The following is an 18,414-nucleotide window of genomic DNA, read 5'->3' on the forward strand; positions in this document are numbered from 1 at the left end:
CGCCTCGTACTTGAGGTAGGTACTCCTCTTTTAAGTCAACATTTAAAAATTAAGGATTCACTCAGTTAGGAAGCCTTGTCAGATGTACTACATTGTCGATGGTCTCGTGGAAATCCTGATTGTCGTGTCCCTTTTATGGTCTCCGCCTGGGAAGCAGGGCTGGGGTAAATGGCTGCGTAAAATCCATGAGCTGCACAGCCCCAAAGTCACTCCCCTCACTTTGTCCACCGAGTGCCTAGACCGGGCTGAAAGTTTGTTCCTCATTCCACCACCCGCCCCATATAGGTACCCACCCACATCGACGGTCGAGCAGCCCCGGATCTGGCCATTAAAGTTCGCGGAATCATGCAAGACATTCTTCACCTCGGTGCTCTGCCACCTGAATTGTTTGATAAGATCTTTCTCGAGCTTGACACAATCCGTGACCTTGCCAACTTCATTCACACTGCGCACTTTGTGTACCGTCGCTTCAGGACACAGCGGCGAACCATCCTCTTTCGAGTTTTTCAAAACGAACTAGGCCCTGTATTGTACGATGCCGGGTTCCTGTCCGTCTTCGCCTATTCGGACCCGGCGGACTACGAACGATACTACGACTGGATCTACTTCATGGCCGGAGTGTACCGGGACATGTTGCCACAGAACGTGCTACTGTATGGTAAAGATCAGCGCGTGAGAGACAACTCTGGCACCCCTACCATGGAAGAGTTGACGGAGCTCTGCCGGACACTCGGCCTCATCAATTTTATGACCGACACATACATTACGACACAGTTAGGGTCCTTCAACCTGGCCGGTGGAGAAGGTACCCCAGCGACAGGACCCCCCTCGCGTCCGGAACGGCACCGCATCATGCGAGCCTTCTACCGCCGCCAAATCGTGAGCAACGCCTGGGCCTCAACCAGACGCCCGGCTCATTGGGACAATACGGACTCGAACGCCTTCAGCAATATGAGCACAGAGGAGGGCCGGCGCCTCGGCCTGTTTGCCGCCTTCGCCCCGTGGGAGATGCAGCAGATCGACCATGCCAACTGGTTCATCATGCGCCTGTGCTGCCTGCTCGTGCACCACGCCGGTGAAGCGGCAGAAGCAGGAGGCGGGCGCAAGATTCTGCCCACCCAGTTCGGCAACCTCCACGCGCACCTGGGTCACCTCATCGAGTATCTGCGCGCACACCGAGGGGTTGCCGAGGCGGCCATCGGTGACTTGCAGTCCCGGAAATTGCTCATACAGGACGAGGGCGTGGAAGAAGAGTTTATGGATCGGTACGAGGTGCTCCCGCTGTCGTCCTACTGGCAGAACCACCGGGCGCAAGAGTTCCCCGACCCTGGCTTAGATAGGGACGAGCAGGAGGGGTTGCTGATGGGCTATTTTGTTGGGGACAACCCGGACCAAGTACCGTTTGGCTGGTCGGATGCGTTGCGGGGGCATTATGTTCGTTGGTATGGCGCGGCGCTCTGTGACATCCCTTGGCTTCCTCTCTGGGGGAGTAGTGAAAAGGACTGGGCCCATGCCTCTAGTATCGAACTTTGGCGGATCTCCGGTTTCACGCTGTGGGACCAGAAACGGGTCGAGGCGTTGAAGAAGTTGAGCAGGTTCGAAGCTCTCCAAACAGGATTTGTAATCGACCGCCCGTGATGTAGGGGCAGCCGACTCGTCGCCAAGATATCTCATATCTCTGTTGGCTTCTTTGACACACCATCCGTATATGCCCATAGACAAGTTGTAGTTGATAACGTGAACTACCTTTGTCGCCAACGCTCACCCCACGACAACACGACGACACCGAGACAACGATGCGGACTTGCGGAGGCGCAGGCATCACGACAGCATCCTCCCAACCTCTCACGCACCATCCACCACCTCCCCAACACCATCCACAACACCATCCACACCACCCTCCGCATCAGATAACCCCTCCCCCAACGGCACAACCCGATCCCAACTCCACCCCATCCCGCCCGCCTCCATCCCCTCCCACAACCTCAACCCATCTCCCTCCCCTTCGGGAAGGAACTCAAAAACCCTAAAGTCCGCATTCATAAAATACCGCCCCGTCACCCCCGCCCTCAAAAACCCCGAGTGCGACACTACCACCACAGCCTTCTCGGGACGGGCGCGCAGCTCGCGCAGCACGGTCTGGCCGCGCGAGACGATGGCTTGGCGCGTGTAGCCGTAGACGGGGGCGGCGGCGGCGGAGGTCTTGTCCGGGTAGAGGGGGTCGACGGGGCGGAAGTCGACCTGCGGGAAGAGGGTTGCGAGGGTGGGGAGGGCGGTGCCGGTGTCGCAGGGTTGGAGGGAGTTTTCTGGGAGGGGGGGTTAGTAAGTTGGTTTGGGGCCTGGTTTGGGAGGGATGTTGTGGGTTTGGGCGGTTGAGATGAAGGAGGGAGAGGGTGGGTTGATTTGATGGGGAAAGGGTGGGAATTGTTATCAAGTTTGTTGTCGGGGTGATTTAGGAGTCGCAGTTAAAAAAACAATAAAGCCAACATACCTTGCCATCCTGCATGAGCCACGATTGGTACCCCCTTCTCGATGAGATCACCAAATGCGAGCAGCGCCGTTTCGATGGTTCGTATTGAAGGGCTGACAATGATGAGGCCAACGTCAAAGTCCTTCGGTATCCTAGGCGTGATGTGTGCTTTCAGCTCGGCACATTGTTTCCGGCCAAGTTCTGAAAGCACTGGATCATGGATATTGTAGTCTTGTGGTATATGTTAGTGAGAATGTTGCAAAACAGGAAGGAGAGAGGAAAGTCGGGAGACTTATTTTCGACGTTGTGCAATGCTTGCGCGTGCCGAACGAGGATGACAGTAGGTGGCATCTTAGGGTTCGTTTAATGAGAAGTGAATCAAGATAGGATTATGAACTTAGGTACAGAGGGGACGTAGGATTTAAAAAGAATTCAAAAAGCTAAGAGTGCATCCGTAAAAGCGGTCTCTTCTTGGTGATGACTGTTTCGGCGGTGTTTGGGAGTCAGATAGCAGACCCACCACACTGTGTTTGCCTTGGCAGCAATTGAACACAAGCACCGTGTGGATTTACTCCAACGAACTGTAACCAAATCCATCTCGGGTTTGCTGCAAGGCTGCGCAGCCTCCTCTCCAAACCTCCACCAGACATCATCACCACACCAAACCCTCCGCCATGACGAGCATAGACGAACTCTTCCAGGTATGCACACCACCCCGCACCAAACCAATTGCCATCCACCCAACCATCTAACAGCTCCTAGAAATCTGGGCTTCCCAGCAAGCGCAAGCTAGACCCCATTCGTGACCCAAGTAAGCTTTGCTTCCTCCCCCCTCGAACCGCCCTCCTCCCCATCCATCTCACTAACCCAACTCCACCAGCGGAAGTCTACAAATCCGCCAAAGTCACCCCCTCCACCTCCCGCCACGCCCACATCGACGACGACCCTGACACCGAAGCCGGCCCCCTCCCACCCCCCGACAACGACTCCGCCGACGAAGGCGGCGACGACTACGGCCCCTCAGCACCCCCCGACAATGACGAAGACGAAGAACCCGGCGACGACGCCGACGGGCGCTTCTTCGGCGGGGGCATCACGCGCACAGAGCGCGAGATCCTCGACTACATGGACAGCGCGACCAACCCGACCGGCGCCACCACCACCGGCGCCACCACGGCCGACGGCGACGAAACGATCGACCAAGCCTGGCTAAAAAAAACCGCGCTCGCCTTCGAGAGAAAGATCTCGCGCAACGCGGAGCTGCGCGCGCGCCACGAGGCCGACCCGGCCCGCTTCATCGACTCCGAGGCCGACCTCGACGCCGCCATCAAGGCGCTGTCCATCCTGTCCGAGCACCCGGATCTGTACCCTTCCTTTGCGCGGCTCGGGTGTGTGGGGAGTCTGGTGTCGCTGCTGGCGCACGAGAATACGGATATCGCGCTGGATGCGGTCGAGATTGTGGGGGAGCTGACGGACGAGGATGTTGCCGCGACCGAGGAGCAGTGGGGGGTGTTGGTGGATGCGTTGGTGGAGGCGGATTTGCTGGGGTTGGTGGTGAGTAATTTGGGGCGGTTGGATGAGACGCAGGAGGCGGATCGGGAGGGGGTGTATCGCGCGCTGGGGGTGGTGGAGAATCTGTGCTCGCGGTTGGAGACGGCGGAGGTGGTGGGGGAGGAGGAGGCGTTGGTGAAGTGGTTGTTGGAGAGGGCGGGGAGGAAAGAGGCGCCGGTCGGGCAGAACAAGCAGTATGCGGCAGAGATTTTGGCGATTTTGGTGCAGAGTTCGGGGAAGAATAGGAGGCGGCTGGCGGGACTGGACGCGGTCGACCAGATGCTGCAGCTTGTGGCGGCGTACCGGAAACGGGATCCGGAAAAGGGTGGGGACGAGGAGGAGTACATGGAGAATCTGTTCGAGGCACTAACAAGTATTGCGGACGAGCCCGAGGGGAAGGCCAAGTTTGTTGCCGCTGAGGGTGTTGAGCTGTGCCTGATCATGCTTAAGGAGGGGAAGCTCAGCAAGCCGGCGGCGTTGAGGCTGCTCGACCATGCAGCGGGGGGACCGGCTGGGGCTGGCGTCTGCCAAAAGATTGTGGATGCGGGCGGGCTCAAGACGACCTTCACCATGTTCATGAAGTCACGCGAGCACCAGGCAACGGAACACCTGGTGGGCATCTTTGCGTCGATGCTGCGGTTGCTGCCGGCCGACTCGGCGGAGCGCATCCGCGCGCTCGCCAAGTTCGTGGAGAAGGACTACGAGAAGACGGCCAGGCTGGTCCAGCTAAGGCGGGATTATGCAGGGGTCATCGGCCGTGTCGATGAGCAGATCAAGCAAGAGCGGGCAGAGATGGATGCAACAGAAAGAGAGGAAATGGCGGATGAGTGGTTCTCGCGCCGTCTTGACGCCGGCCTTTTCCGCCTACAAACCATCGACGTGATTCTGGCGTGGCTCGTTGCTGAGGACGGCGGGGCAAGGAAGAAGATCCAAGCGCTGCTGGCTGACAGGGACGAGACCTTTGAAGTCATCAAAGAGACCATTCAGGAGCAGATTGATGGGATCGATGCAGAGTCGGAGGAAGGGAAAGAGACCAAAGAGATGCTGACGACACTCGTCCGGTTTCTTCAATGATACGGATGCCAGTACTGTTATGATAGGGGCGTGTAAACCAAGTAGATACCAAGATACCATGGCCGTTGGCCGTTTTCACCATGCTTGAAAGTCACTGCAGAAGTCGAATCTATTGACGCTGGCGCAGCCCGAGTTTATGCTCTGACCGCTGCAACGCTGCCACCATACACCGCCTCCTGGCACTGGTTCTCCCTTGTCTCGCTCGCCACATGCAAAGAGCCCGCAAGATAAAGCGGCTTCCCATGCCGCATTACCGCCTTCCCCGTCCTAGCATTCTCCGACTATATGAGGCTTCATGAGACAGGGGTCGGGTGCGCATCGGAAACGGCCGAGAGCAGGTTCTTGATGATCTCGTCGCGGTGCTTCGTCCCGGCCGCTTGAATCTCGTTGATCTTCTCATCGGCTTCCTTGTTGGCCTCCTCCTCTGCCGCCTTGTTGCCTTGGGTGTGCTGCCGACCGTTAGCTTTGTCCCAGGTGACACAGCTCATCATGATCAAGCCGACATGCCTGTGCTTCGAATCCCTTGTACTCGGATTCCTTGTTCGCGCGGTATTCCTCGATTTCCTTCTTGGCCTCGTCTCGCGCTTCCCTCACTCGCTTGGTGCGGTCTGTCTGGTGTCAGTCGTGTGTCGGGGCGGCAGGGCTGGCAGGGCATCGGGACGTACACTCTCGCGCTGTGGTTGGTGCATGTTAGTATCAATACGAAGGTGCCTAATTGTTGGCGGACGTACACTTTTGAACGATTTTGGATGCCTCCCTCTCGGCCTACGGTATTCAGTCAATGCACATTCCCAACAGGTCTACTGGGAGATCGTAGCGTTATTGAAATCGGGAGGGTTCGTACATCGAGGAGGGTCTGAATGCCCGCTGAGTTTTGGGCGGCCTGCTACGCTGTTAGCAAGACCCGGCGAAGGCATCGGCCGAATCTCGAGTTCGAGTGAGAACGGCTCCGATGCGAGAGCTGTTGGTATCCTCACCATCTTGGGAGATTAGAGTCTGGTTGACGGTAGTGAAACGTATTTGATGTATTGGAGGCTGTAGTCGACGGGTAGTGCGGCGATTATCGTAAGTATCTCGCTGTGTATTTGCAAAGACCGTCGAGCTGTTGGTTCGTGATGCGATGCAAGTCGTCACAAGCAAGGCGGATGGAGCCGAAGGTGGAAACCTGGAAGCCATGCACCAACAGCCGCAGCTCGAGGCGGCACAGCTTCCCCTGCCCGCGCTGACGGCACCGCCCCACCCACGCCCCTCACTTGCCTGCCAGAGACTCGAGACAGGCGGTGTGGCCCGGCAAAATATGCATTGGCCGCGTGCAGCCGGGCTTCATCGGAGCATTGAGAGTGAAGCGAGTTCAACATCGAGGAAAGTCACAGGATGCCGCTGCAATAACAGCTCCTGCCAATTACCCGCCCACCATGTCCCGCGCCTCCAAGATGACCCTGCTGGGCACCTCGCTCTTTGCCATGACCACGGTGGTCTTTGTGCACTTCCAGCAGAAGGCAGAGCAACAGGTTCGTCATTTCCTCTCTTCGGGTTTCCTATCCATCCCGAACAAGACTGCTAACAGCTGTCGCCGTAGGCAATGCACGAAGGCGTGATCCGAGATATGGAACAGCAGCGCCTCAAGCGCGAGCGCCAGGCCGACTTCGACATCCAGCGGGAGCTCGAGGCCGAGTACAAAAAGGAGCAGACGGTTCGGGACAGTACCGCGGAGGGATCGGGCGGGTCAGGCGGGTCGGGGAGGTAGCATCTGATGCGTCTCGAGGGAAAAGGAGGGATAAAATGAGAAAGGACGGAAAATGATACCCACGCAAGAGGTGAAAGAGGGGCGGCGATGTACGAAACGTGTACCATACTGTAAACGACGACATCACCACACAGGATAGAATAACTAATCTTCAAGTCGGTTGCATTCCACCAAACTCGGTACTATATGGTATATCACAACACAACATCGCGACCCCCGCTGTCAAAATTACCAAAATCACGCGCAGCCTAACTGTGATGGAACGACCCTACCGTAAAGCCTTAGTTAGGATCAACGGGGCGAGGCTCCAACACACGGCTGCGGCGAATCCACATCCCCGAGATCTTCATACAAATCGTAAACCAAAAGCCGATGAAATATCACGGCCGATTCCTCCCCAGCAAAAAAGAAGCGGGGGTGGGGGGGTAAACCGCGAAAAGCGAAACGCCAAACGACCCTCGAATGCATGCAATTTTTTACTTCCTTTTTTTCTCCTGTAGCGCATCCTTGGATGCCACACAGCACATCGGCTTAACGCACGGAGATGCCCGACCGGCTGGTGAACATGCGCGAGGCGATGTTCATGGCCATGAGCTCCTGGAAGAGCAGCTTGGCCGCGTACGGCATGTGCACCTGCGCGATCTTGGTCTTGTTCTTGCACGGCCGGCACTCGAACGACTGTTTGGTGAGGTTTCTGCATATCTCCGTCAGTAAGGGCACCAAGAAAGCAATCAACAAAAATACGTACGCAATCGGCGTCATCAGGCCGCAAATCTCGCAGATATGCACGCGGAAAGCATCCGACACCTCAAACAGGCGCTCCTTCAAGAAGCTGGCTGCGCCGTGCGCAATCATGCAATCACGTTCCATTTCACCGAAACGCAGACCGCCGTCGCGCGCACGACCCTCGACCGGCTGGCGGGTCATGATCTGCAGCGGGCCGCGGGCGCGCGCGTGGATCTTGTCGTCGACCATGTGGCGCAGGCGCTGGTAGTAGGTTGGGCCGAAGAAGACCTGCGAGCGGAGCTTGCGGCCCGTGTGTCCGTGGTACATGATCTCGAAGCCACGGGACTGGTAGCCGTGCTCGCGGAGGAGGTCCGACACGCTGTCGACCGTCACGTCGGTGAAGGGTGTCGCGTCGCCCTCCATGCCCTTTAGCGTCGAGACCTTGGATAGGAGGCACTCGATCAAATGGGCAATGGTCATACGGGAGGGAATGGCGTGCGGGTTGATGATAATGTCGGGAGTGATGCCCTCGGCTGTGAAGGGCATGTCCTCCTGCCGATACGTGACACCGATGGTTCCTTTTTGACCGTGACGGGACGCAAACTTGTCGCCGATCTGCGGGACCTTGGTGGTGCGGACCCTGACCTTGACGTAGCGCATGCCGTCCTGGTTGGTCGTCACGACAACGTCGTCGATAATGCCGTTTTCCGTGCTACGAAGCGGCGTAGACGCGTCGCGCTTGACGTGCTGGTTGGACCGCTGGCCGAGCTCCGCGTTGTCGGGGTTGATGGGGCTCGTTTTCCCGATGATGATATCCTCGCCCGAGACTCGGATGCCAGGCGCCACGAGGCCGTCCGCATCGAGCTTGTCGTACGTACTATGCTTCAGGCGAAGCGTGTCGCTCCTGTTGGGCTTCTCGAACGCCTCAACGATGTTGATGCCGACTCGCTTCTCGCAGTCAGTGTACGAGCGGAAGAAGAGACTGCGGAAGATGCCGCGGTCGATGCTGCTCTGATTCATAATCACAGAGTCTTCTTGGTTGTAACCGGAGTAGCAAGCGATTGCAACGATGGCGTTCTGGCCGGCCGGCAGCTCTCGGAATTTGAGGAACTCCATCGACCGCGTCGTGGCCAGCGGCTTCTGCGGGTAGTAGAGGATGTTGGCCATCGTGTCCATGCGCCGCGAGTAGTTGGTGAGGAAGAAACCCATGGCTTGCTTGCCCATGGCAGACTGGTATGTGTTTCTGGGTGACTGGTTGTGATCCGGGAACGGGATGATGCTAGCGCAGATGCCGAGAAGCATGCTGGGATGGATCTCACAATGCGTGTACATGTGAGTCGTCGGATTCGGCTTCGTCTTAATCCTGTTATTCCCCTGCCCGGAGTTGTCCTGCTCGAACCTCCCCTTCTTGCGGGCACGGAACTGGTCGAGATCCTGGGGTGTCATGCAGATCATCACCGTCTCCTCCTCCTCGGCGTCAAGGTACTCGATGGCGCCCGACTTCAACAGGCCTTGCCAGCCCCAGTAGTCCGGATGGTATCTGCCCATCTCTGTGTCCAACTTCAGTCGCGCAATGTGCTCCTTGTTGAGGATCAGCGCGCCCGTCTCGACGCCGTTGTCGCCGTTGTGCTCTTGCTCCACCGTGTATAGCGGCCTCATGACGCGACCCGCGTCTGAGAAGATCTTGAACTCGCGATCACGAATGTCCCGGACGAGCGAAACCTCGAACGAGATGACGTTCTTTCTCCGCAGCCCCTGGACCAGTGTGACGAGGTGCTTTGGATCCTGATGAACACCTACCCAAGTACCGTTGACAAACACCTTGGTGGCGTTCGGGTACCGGAGTGGCTCATACTCCTCGAGCACTTCCATGCCTCGGGCAATCATAAACTCCACGATGGGATCCGCGGGCGTGCCCACACTGACGTAGCACATCAGTGACAAGTTCTTGACGAGACCGCAAGCCTGGCCTTCGGGTGTCTCAGCCGGGCACACCAAACCCCAATGGGTGTTGTGAAGCTGGCGGGGCTTTGCAAGCTTGCCGTCGCGCCCAATAGGCGTGTTGGTGCGCCGCAAATGGGACAGTGTCGAGGCAAAAGTGTAGCGGTTCAACACCTGCGACACACCTGCGGTCGAGCTCGCCGCCTTCTTTTGGTCACCCCAGTTACCCGTCGCGAGAGAGTACTTCAAGCCATTAGTGAGTGTCGAGTGCTTGATGCCCAGGGCGAGCGAAAAGTTCTTGTTGGTGTCGATGCAGCGCTTCATGTACGACATCAGGTCCTGCGTCATGCGGCGGATGACGCCGCGGAACAACTTCGCCAGCAGAGGACCGGCGAGATCCAATCTCTTCTTGCCGAAGTGGTCACGGTCGTCGGGATCCCGGCGGCCGAGGTAGCACTGGAGCAACCTGTGCACCATGTATCCCAGGAAGAAGGCTTTGCGAGTCTCACAGCCCTCCGTCTGCGAAATGTGGGGGAGCATTTCCTTCTGGAGCAAGTCCTTTGCGGCCCGAACGCGGTTCATGCGGTTCTGACCGGCGTTGCCATTACCACGCTTGCCGATGAAATCAAGGGCGATTTCACGGTCCTGGATGCAAAAAGCTTCTTCGATGCAGGGTCGCAGAGCCTCGAGCATCTGAGTGTCTGTCCGATCGTAACAGATGTGGTTGAGGATGTCCTCATCGGACACGATGCCGAGAGCACGGAAAACGATGCCGAGCGAAACGTCCTCGCGCACATACGGCAGTGTAACGCTGACTGTGTTCGCCAACCTCCCCTTCTCCGGCGAGCCTTTGGAGTGCAGTTTCATTTGCAGCGACGAGATCAGTCGCGAACCCTTCTCCAGCGCTGAGCGAATCTCGGCCTGGTACGAGACACTGCCACCTGGCGGCTTCTTGAAAACCTGCACGATGTTGGCGGCAGAACGCTCTTGGGCGATCAGAACCTTTTCGCTACCGTTGATGATGAAGTAGCCACCCTGGTCGTACGGGCATTCGTTGAGGAGGAAAAGTGACTCCTCGTCCTCGCCAGCCAGATGGCAAACCTGGGACTTCACCATGACGGGGAGCTTCCCAAGGAAAATCAGGTCGCCCTTCTCCTCCCCTCCCTTTCCGGACCCCTCTATAGGCCCAGTATCTTCCTCCTCCCAGCGGATGATTTTGGGTGCTTCGCCTGTCCGAGCCATGTACTCCTGCTGCTCTTCGTCCATGTCCTTCAAAGCGACTTCTTCGTTGATGGCGACACGGGCACGCTTCATTACTCTGCAATACATAGGCGCAGAGTAGGTGAGGTTCCGGTCGCGGCATTCGTAAGGGAGAAGGCTAGTGGTTTCGCCGGTGGCTTCGGTGAGCATCGGCTTGGAAATCAGGACGTTGTCGAAATGAATGTCGTATCTCCGCATCGCGATGTCCCTGTTGCCATCATCGCCTGGGTTTGGGTGGTCGAGTGTCAAGTCGGCGTACTCGTCGACGAGGGACTGGATGGTGGTAGACGTAAACTCGTCGAACGAGTCAATCTGTTGTGAAACCAGGCCTTTGCTGTCGAAATGTGATTGAATGACCTCCCAGCAGTCTTCGGGTGTGATGCTATCGTCCGCATCTTCGGCATCCTCGAGTTCGGCTTCGTGGTCGTACTGTTCGTCGTTCTCATTGCCATAACTCTCGTCGTAGCCGTACTGGCCCTGGGCCCCGAAGTCGGCCATGTTGAGCTAAGGCGAACAAAAGAATGCCGAAGGTTGAATTAGGTAGGAATCGAGGGTCGGAAAAAGGAATCGAGAGTCGAGAATTCGAGAATTCGAGTTTCCTTGGCGAAGAAGTGGGCACCTTTTCTATGCGCGAGAAACAGCGAGAAAATGGCGGGTTCAAGCTGCAGGCTGCGGCGAGAGGGTGAAAAAAACAGATGCTCGGTCGAGTCGGGGCGACGAGCGAGCTTAGAAATCGCCACGAGATGCGGGCGTGCGCATCAACTCGCGGTGCGCAGATGGTTTATTTCATCAACCAGCCGGCAATAGGGCTAGGATTCGATGGTGAGTGAGTGTTTCGGAAGGAAAGGCGGGATCGCGGGTCGAAAATAGCCGCGGTCGAGTGATCGTCGATGGTGGTTGTTGTGGTTCAACCGACGATGGTTTGCCGTTGATTTTTGGGTCTGCAAGAGGCTGAAAGACGCGGCGAAATTGGCTGGTCACTATCCGTATTCGGTTAGCGTGCTTGGGGAAGCTTTGTTGAGCGGCACACCACGGTGAGTAATGTGGGGCGTGTGTGGATCCCAAGGTGGTTGTGTGGTTGTCCAGACCTCGAGTCCCCGTCATGTCCGTCTCGCCTTCCACAAAGAAAGAAGCCTCATCCATGCCGCTCTTTCCATCACCCGCCGCCACGCTCATTTTTCCAAGCCAGAATACCAATCGACTTGGACGTGGGGGCCACCGACACAGCTCCCCCTTGTGCCTCCAAACATCCATGTTTCTTTCACATGCCAGCGAACAAACCTGTGTCTGTGATTCTGTGATTCTGTGATTCCGTATTCAACACCCTCACCCAACATTCCTCGTTCCGTACAGATTACAATTGAGTCATCGGCCCCAACCACACGCGCCTCAAGCACTATGCTCAACTCGGAGGCGATTAACTATTGAGTCGAGCAACCAAACTGAGGCATGGAATGGAAAAGAATTCCTGTTGTGCACAACTCGGCCCCATGCTTAACGTCCTCGTCATCTCACCACTACCTTCCTACCCCTGCGCTGATAATTTCCTCCTGCATCGGGTCTTCTCGCTTTTCCTACCGCAATCCGCAATATCTCCTTCCATGGTGTTCCTTCCGGTGCCCCGGGTCCCGCTACTCGTGGCGGCCAGGATGGAGATCGAGCGTTGAACCGCGCCATTCCCGATGCAGCCGCAATTAAACGGCCTTGTGGTCCAGAATCCGAGTGTGTGGGACCACTTCTGTTTCATCGAGGACACCGGCGCCGTGGAAAGTGCATTTTGATCCTGGTCTCCTGCAGCTGGGCGGGGTCTGGTTGTGCGCCCTACGCTCCTTGCCGCCAAACACCATCTCGTCTCTGGTGGTGTAGGCGCCTCAGCGTCAACTTCGCCAAGCAGGGCCGCCGTCGAAAAGCGTCGGCATGGCATGTACTCGGATCCTCCGGTCATTAGCGGGCTCTACGGGTACCCGGGTGCTTCATGATAAAAGTACATATATCAACTGAGCTTCGCCCTCGATACCGAATTACTGATAACTCACATCCATCTGGCATCACTTCGAGCCGTCCTCTCGTTTCCAATTCCTTCCCAGGGTTTCGCTCCTTTACCATTCCCTTGACGCCTTCTTAAACCACCGCACAGGATGCGCTCTACTCCCATTCTCCGCACAGCGCTAGCTGCTGCCCTCCCCTTGGTCGCATACGCTGCCGATGGCAAATCAACCAGGTGTGCTACCTCGGTCTCTGCCTTTCCGGAAGGTCAATGTCACTAACACCACGCAGGTACTGGGATTGCTGTAAACCATCATGCTCTTGGCCCGGCAAGGCGCTCGTGAACCAGCCAGTCTACGCTTGCAGTGCCAACTTCCAGCGCATCACCGATCCCAACGCCAAGTCTGGATGTGATGGTGGTTCTGCCTTCTCCTGCGCCGACCAGACACCCTGGGCGCTGAATGACGAGTTCGCCTACGGCTTCGCAGCCACATCTCTCGCTGGCGGGTCAGAGGCTTCCTGGTGCTGCTCTTGCTATGAGTAAGTAGTCCACCGAGAACAACAAGCTACACCCACCTAACCACTCTCAGACTCACATTCACTTCGGGGCCCGTGGCTGGCAAGAAGATGGTGGTTCAGTCTACCAGCACGGGCGGTGACCTAGGCAGCAACCACTTTGATCTCAACATCCCCGGCGGTGGTGTCGGCATCTTCGACGGTTGCTCCCCGCAGTTCGGTGGCCTCGGCGGCCAGCGCTACGGTGGTGTGTCGTCCCGCAGCGAGTGTGATTCGTTCCCCGAGGCACTCAAGCCCGGCTGCTACTGGCGATTCGACTGGTTCAACAACGCCGACAACCCGAACTTCACTTTCCGCCAGGTGCAGTGCCCCGCCGAGCTCGTTGCCCGCACCGGTTGCAGGCGCAACGACGACTCCAGCTTCCCCGCCATCAATGCCCCTTCCGGTGGCGGTAGCAAGCCAAGCACGCCAGCTTCGCCCAAGCCCAAGCCCAACTCCAGCTCGAGCCCCGTTGCCGCTCCCAGCTCTACGTCGACTCCGGGTTCAGCTCCCAAGCCCGCCACGACGTCTACCAGCGACGTCCCATCCGTCCCGACCTCGGCCCCCGCCTCGCCTAGCAAGTCCCCCGCTCCTATTTCGTGCGTCACCGAGAAGTATGGTCAGTGTGGCGGTAATGGCTTTGCCGGATGCAAGACTTGCACCTGCGGCACAACCTGCAAGAAGCAGAACGACTGGTACTCGCAGTGCCTTTAACCCCCCGCTACTGTGGCGACTGGCAGCACAGCCTACGGATGGATGTGCCCACTCTCTGTATAAATAACCTAAAGGTCCCTTCAATTCTTGTACATTCTGGGTCTTGGTATCCGTTATGGCCCCTTTGTAGACACCTTCTCTTCTGGTTGTACCAACCGTTATGTATTCTAAATGTCTTTAACTTACGTGTTGCCTAGGCGTTTGGGGCCTCTTACCTATGTGTGCACGTCGTGGTAGACTGGATATTGAAGCCCTGTCAAATTCCTTCATTTTACTGTATTTAGCTAGCGAATTACAGCAGTTTTGGCCGAGTTGAACCTGTTGGGATGGGGGTGAGTGACCATGGAGATCAGTGCCAGGAAGGTATCAACAGTTTAATTTCTGACACCCTTGTCCCAGACCAGTCATGCTCAACCGGAGCAAAGCCAAGCGAAGGTCGGCGATCAAGGCATCGCAACCCGCGTGCAAAAGGTCTTGGCGTACAACGACGCGAAGTATCTTGACCTCGTCGCCGTGGGGCGCCATGGTATATGCCGGCACCACCCAGCCACCCAGCCGGCGCAGCTCGTGCGCAATGGCAAACTCATCAAAGGCGTACCCCCTCGATGGCAAATAATCCAGCGATAGCCCTTGAGCGCATGTTGTTTCCCGATAATGACGGACGTAAGCAAGGCCACTGACGTGGGTTGAAGCGAAATGAAGTGCCTACTTTACAGCAGTGGTCACCCCGACCTCACAGTCCATGCCGCCATGCTCGGATTGTTTGCCATCCGGTAATTGGTTCTACTTGACCGGATTCCCAGAGTCATAGGAAAGCGAGATTCAATAGGAAAATAAGTTGGTCCAAGGAATTTAATGCTCTTTCAAAGAACACTACATGTTTCTTTTTCGCTCCTCCACCCCAGTCCCCTTGGCCACCACCCAGCGCTAGCCCCAGGTCGGTACATACATACCTTACCCTTCAGTTCCGGGTTTGTGCACACCATGGCACAGAGGCACCATGTTCATACCATCAATCAGCTCCTCGGTGCCCGCCCAATCCCCAGACGTTGGCGTTGGCCACAGATCCCGCCTCGGCCCGGTGAAGCATCCTCTCGACGATTGTCACGCAGGTCCAGGCACAGCCGACGGCGAGGGTCCATCCCGAACCGCCGTGTCCGTAGTTATGAACAACGCGGCACGAGGCGGTGCGGTTGTCGGCTGACACGCGGACGTTGGAGTGAGAGAACGGCCGGAGACCCTGGGCCAGGGGTCGGGCGGAAGGTTTGCGTGTCTGCAGCGCCGGCACCAGCCCATGGGCACGCTTCCACATGTCCTCGACCTCGGGCGACTCCAGCGTCAGGGCTAGATCCCAGTTGTTCCGTTGGATGATGGACCCTACGACGGTGGTTTTTTCGTTGCGCGGCACGATGAAGACAGTCTTGCCCGGCTGGTTTCGTGTATCGTACTGCGCGGGAAGGAGCACTGCATTGTGCTTGAGGAAGTTGGTGGCGATGGTGTGATGTTCGAGGACAAGGGCTTCCTTACCGGCAGAGGTATTGGCGCCTGGACCCAAATCCATGCCATCCAGAGCGGCGTTGTCGTTGTTATCTAGCGTCATGCGCCGCACCGCACCGCGCACGGGGAAGACCTGGTTGTCGCTGGCGAGGACCTTGGCACCCAGCCCGCTGGCGTTGACGATGATGTCGGCCTTGAAGTCGTCCATCAGCTCGCGTTCTTGGAGGTGTAGGTCCTCTCGGATGTGCCGCGTCTCGAGGGTCGCGCCTTTGTCCCGGACGCGGTTCATAAGAAACTCCATGGCCACGTCGGTGTCCACCACCGGGGCTTGATGTCGGTAGCCCCACTGTATATTGAAGTCGTTGGGCCCGTACTTGATTGCATTCTTGGCCTTTTTCCACTCTGGATCTGCTTCTTGGGTTCGCTCTCCTTGGGGGTTTTGGTCCTCTTGGAGTTTGCGGCGGGACGCCTTGAGCTTGCCATAGAAATCACCGTAATTCGTGTCGAGCTCCTCGATCTCCTTCCATTTGTCGTGATGGCCCCGCGCGCTCTCCTCCGCCCTTCTGGTCACCACATCTGCGGTGCTGCCGGTGTCGTTGGTATTGGGGACACCCGACGGCGGCGGAGCGGGTAGTTTTTGGAAGAACTGGTATAAGGTGATCATCCGCGCTCCGAACCGGTTCTTCTCTGCCACCAGGCTGTCGTTCTCTGCCAGGAGTTTGTAGAACAGGAAGCTCTGCAACGCCCAGGTCCGATACTGCGCCAGGGTCGAATAGGCGAGCACTGGGACCTCGATCTCGGATAGGCCACATCCTCCTGGAGGATACTCCCATAGGGCGCCGGCAATCTGGGACGTCATTCGGTCGGCCTTCTTGTCGGGGCTTTTGTCGCCTCGCTGGCGCCATTCCTCGGCGACAATTGTGACGCGGTATCCCTTGTCCAACAAGATCCACGCCGTCATGAGACCGCTTACGCCACCCCCGATGACCAAGACCATCTTCTTGTTGTTTTGGTCGTACTCGTCCTTCAACCGCTCCTCAACGGCAATGGTGGCCTTGGCTTTGTTGATCAACTCTTCCTCCCGGCGGCAAATTCCATGTGCGAGATGCAACGACTCCGCCGTCGGTTGGTTGCTGGCCGAGTCTCCGATCCTCACCGCGCTGAGCGCCTTGGCCGCAGCATCTCTGGCCTCCTTGGCAGCATCCACGGTCATGGCGAACAGCTTTTCGACAGAACTGGCATCGATCCTAGAGTCGCTGTCGACCCTGGCTCTTACAGCTTGGACTTTGTCTGACACGGCTTCTGCACAATCTTCCGCGATTTTTGTCGAATCGTTTGCCCGGGCTGCGAAGCTTGCGGCTCCTGCGAAGTCGCCAGGATGCTTCCCGAGATGGCTAATACAGGCATTAACGTGCTGGACGGCTTCCATGGCGCGGTCGCAGGCCTCGTTGGCGTTGTTAAAGATATTAGCTGCGTCTGAATCACCCTTGAAAACATCTCTGGCCACCTGGGCGTAACAGTGCTCGTCGGTGGTGAGGTGAAGGACACCCTCCCCCTTCGTGCGTGGGAGGCGGATCTGGATGAGTTTCATAATTTCTTGTTTTGCCTGGGGGGTTGCTGAAGTGTGAATTGGTATTGGACCAGTAGCAGGAGCTTAGCATTAGGAGGCAAAGGAGGAGGAGGGAGAATCTGAGCTGATGGGAGAGGAAAGGGGAAGGGGAGGATCAAACAGCTCGGGCTGCTTTCGAAGAAAAGGAAGTCCTCCAGAAGGAGTTGAGGTCCCAGTCCATTTCCAACGAATGCTACCTACCTCACCATATTTGCCTCCGCGGCAGGCAAACCGGGAGAATTGGCCATGGTTTGCTAAGTCACCCCATCCATTCTTGTTGCGCTAGCAGCAAGGCTAGGAGAGGTTGTACTCCAAGTACTTCTACAGTCATCCCGTCGGGCAGTATTTCTGCCTTGTCTGGCGGACTTCATGACCCAACGCCAGCACATGAGCAAGGTTTACACAAGTGACACGCCATAACTTGTTCGCTGATCGCTCCACTATGTGATTTAGATTACGTCGCGGCAACATCGGCAGGGAAGAGTTGGCGACAAGTTCTGAACGGCCCCGTCTTTCACTTGGTGACAGACATTGGCGCGTTAATGCCGCTCTACGCGCTTTAAAACAGAACGTGACGGCTTGCTTGCCGCATGCGCCAGACCATCATCGGTGCCGTCGAGCTTGGCTACCCAGCCTGCAAACACATCCGCGGTTGCTGCCCAAGTGAGAGGGTCCGATGACTCCTATCCCTTGATGGATACCGTAACCCACCACTTAGATGTCGATAGCAATGGGAATAAAACAGCAATATAGAATGGCCAACATCTAGATGCCCAACCAAGCCTACCGGGCGTCTCTTTGGTTGTGCCGATGACAGTCACCGAGAGATAACTCAGGTAGATGATTGGTGCCCGCTCTCTGCAGCGCGACGTGAGCCCTCCAACTCTTCTTCTATTCGGGACGAAAGGGGATAAGATTGAGCAGAATGCGGAACCTTCTAGCTCCTTTGATGACCATGAGCGTCGGTGATTGGGAGACTCTAAGATGGGAAGAACCTCATTGCGCCTCACGTCTCTAGTCATCTCTGGACAGTCCCAAAGCTCCACGCGGGATCATTCTCGTCGCTTACATCGGCTAAGGAAAATAAAATTTAGATCAAACGTCAGAGGATCTCACCGCGGCGCCGAAGTCTGATTTGCCTGAATCAAACTGTCAGACGGCGTGTTGTCCATCCGTGGACAGCCGCTTAGCTTGTTCGACTGGTTGGCATTATGCGAGCCATGTGAGATACCGCAGTACTTTGAGAGAGTTTAGAAGTACTTGTACTTCGTGAGATGAGCAAAC

At 57.0% G+C, this 18,414-nt stretch overlaps 8 protein-coding genes across 8 annotated transcripts; 4 read left to right on the forward strand and 4 right to left on the reverse strand.

Moving 5' to 3' along the window:
* Positions 1 to 248: 248 nt before the first annotated feature.
* Positions 249 to 1,737, forward strand: B0H64DRAFT_409516 (uncharacterized protein). Its single transcript, XM_062804714.1, has one exon. The coding sequence runs from the start codon at positions 346 to 348 to the stop codon at positions 1,636 to 1,638; it is 1,293 nt and encodes a 430-aa protein (XP_062655113.1). The 5' UTR covers positions 249 to 345; the 3' UTR covers positions 1,639 to 1,737.
* A 108-nt stretch (positions 1,738 to 1,845) lies between these two features.
* B0H64DRAFT_478341 (histidine phosphatase superfamily) lies at positions 1,846 to 2,821 on the reverse strand (the record flags this gene model as incomplete). Its single annotated transcript, XM_062808243.1, has 3 exons — positions 1,846 to 2,306; positions 2,492 to 2,622; positions 2,682 to 2,821. 3 exons carry the CDS (start codon positions 2,819 to 2,821, stop codon positions 1,846 to 1,848), a joined length of 732 nt encoding a protein of 243 aa, XP_062655114.1.
* A 291-nt stretch (positions 2,822 to 3,112) lies between these two features.
* B0H64DRAFT_478342 (Catenin-beta-like protein) lies at positions 3,113 to 5,185 on the forward strand. The gene is made up of 3 exons (XM_062808244.1): positions 3,113 to 3,171; positions 3,233 to 3,281; positions 3,351 to 5,185. Exons 1-3 carry the CDS (start codon positions 3,145 to 3,147, stop codon positions 5,093 to 5,095), a joined length of 1,821 nt encoding a protein of 606 aa, XP_062655115.1. The 5' UTR covers positions 3,113 to 3,144; the 3' UTR covers positions 5,096 to 5,185.
* On the reverse strand, positions 5,186 to 6,325 carry B0H64DRAFT_409523 (H+-ATPase G subunit-domain-containing protein). Its single transcript, XM_062804715.1, has 6 exons — positions 6,073 to 6,325; positions 5,940 to 5,978; positions 5,827 to 5,860; positions 5,761 to 5,769; positions 5,603 to 5,703; positions 5,186 to 5,544 (listed from the first exon to the last, which is right to left on the reverse strand). Exons 1-6 carry the CDS (start codon positions 6,073 to 6,075, stop codon positions 5,389 to 5,391), a joined length of 342 nt encoding a protein of 113 aa, XP_062655116.1. The 5' UTR covers positions 6,076 to 6,325; the 3' UTR covers positions 5,186 to 5,388.
* Positions 6,326 to 6,510: 185 nt separating this feature from the next.
* On the forward strand, positions 6,511 to 6,842 carry B0H64DRAFT_446249 (uncharacterized protein; the record flags this gene model as incomplete). The annotated part of the gene is made up of 2 exons (XM_062806899.1): positions 6,511 to 6,606; positions 6,675 to 6,842. The coding sequence occupies 2 exons, from the start codon at positions 6,511 to 6,513 to the stop codon at positions 6,840 to 6,842; spliced, it is 264 nt and encodes an 87-aa protein (XP_062655117.1).
* Positions 6,843 to 6,982: 140 nt separating this feature from the next.
* B0H64DRAFT_366977 (DNA-directed RNA polymerase II subunit RPB2) lies at positions 6,983 to 11,689 on the reverse strand. Its single transcript, XM_062801928.1, has 2 exons — positions 7,591 to 11,689; positions 6,983 to 7,536 (listed from the first exon to the last, which is right to left on the reverse strand). The coding sequence occupies exons 1-2, from the start codon at positions 11,265 to 11,267 to the stop codon at positions 7,374 to 7,376; spliced, it is 3,840 nt and encodes a 1,279-aa protein (XP_062655118.1). The 5' UTR covers positions 11,268 to 11,689; the 3' UTR covers positions 6,983 to 7,373.
* Positions 11,690 to 12,811: 1,122 nt separating this feature from the next.
* Positions 12,812 to 14,113, forward strand: B0H64DRAFT_248515 (cellulase-like protein). Its single transcript, XM_062799959.1, has 3 exons — positions 12,812 to 12,990; positions 13,047 to 13,295; positions 13,346 to 14,113. Exons 1-3 carry the CDS (start codon positions 12,908 to 12,910, stop codon positions 14,022 to 14,024), a joined length of 1,011 nt encoding a protein of 336 aa, XP_062655119.1. The 5' UTR covers positions 12,812 to 12,907; the 3' UTR covers positions 14,025 to 14,113.
* Positions 14,114 to 15,034: 921 nt separating this feature from the next.
* On the reverse strand, positions 15,035 to 16,521 carry B0H64DRAFT_469441 (uncharacterized protein; the record flags this gene model as incomplete). The annotated part of the gene is made up of 3 exons (XM_062807799.1): positions 15,035 to 15,488; positions 15,576 to 15,968; positions 16,134 to 16,521. 3 exons carry the CDS (start codon positions 16,516 to 16,518, stop codon positions 15,037 to 15,039), a joined length of 1,230 nt encoding a protein of 409 aa, XP_062655120.1.
* Between the last annotated feature and the right edge of the window lie 1,893 nt (positions 16,522 to 18,414).

The sequence above is a fragment of the Chaetomium fimeti genome (assembly GCF_033439085.1).
Source record: "Chaetomium fimeti strain CBS 168.71 chromosome Unknown B0H64scaffold_9, whole genome shotgun sequence".
NCBI lineage: Eukaryota > Fungi > Ascomycota > Sordariomycetes > Sordariales > Chaetomiaceae > Chaetomium > Chaetomium fimeti.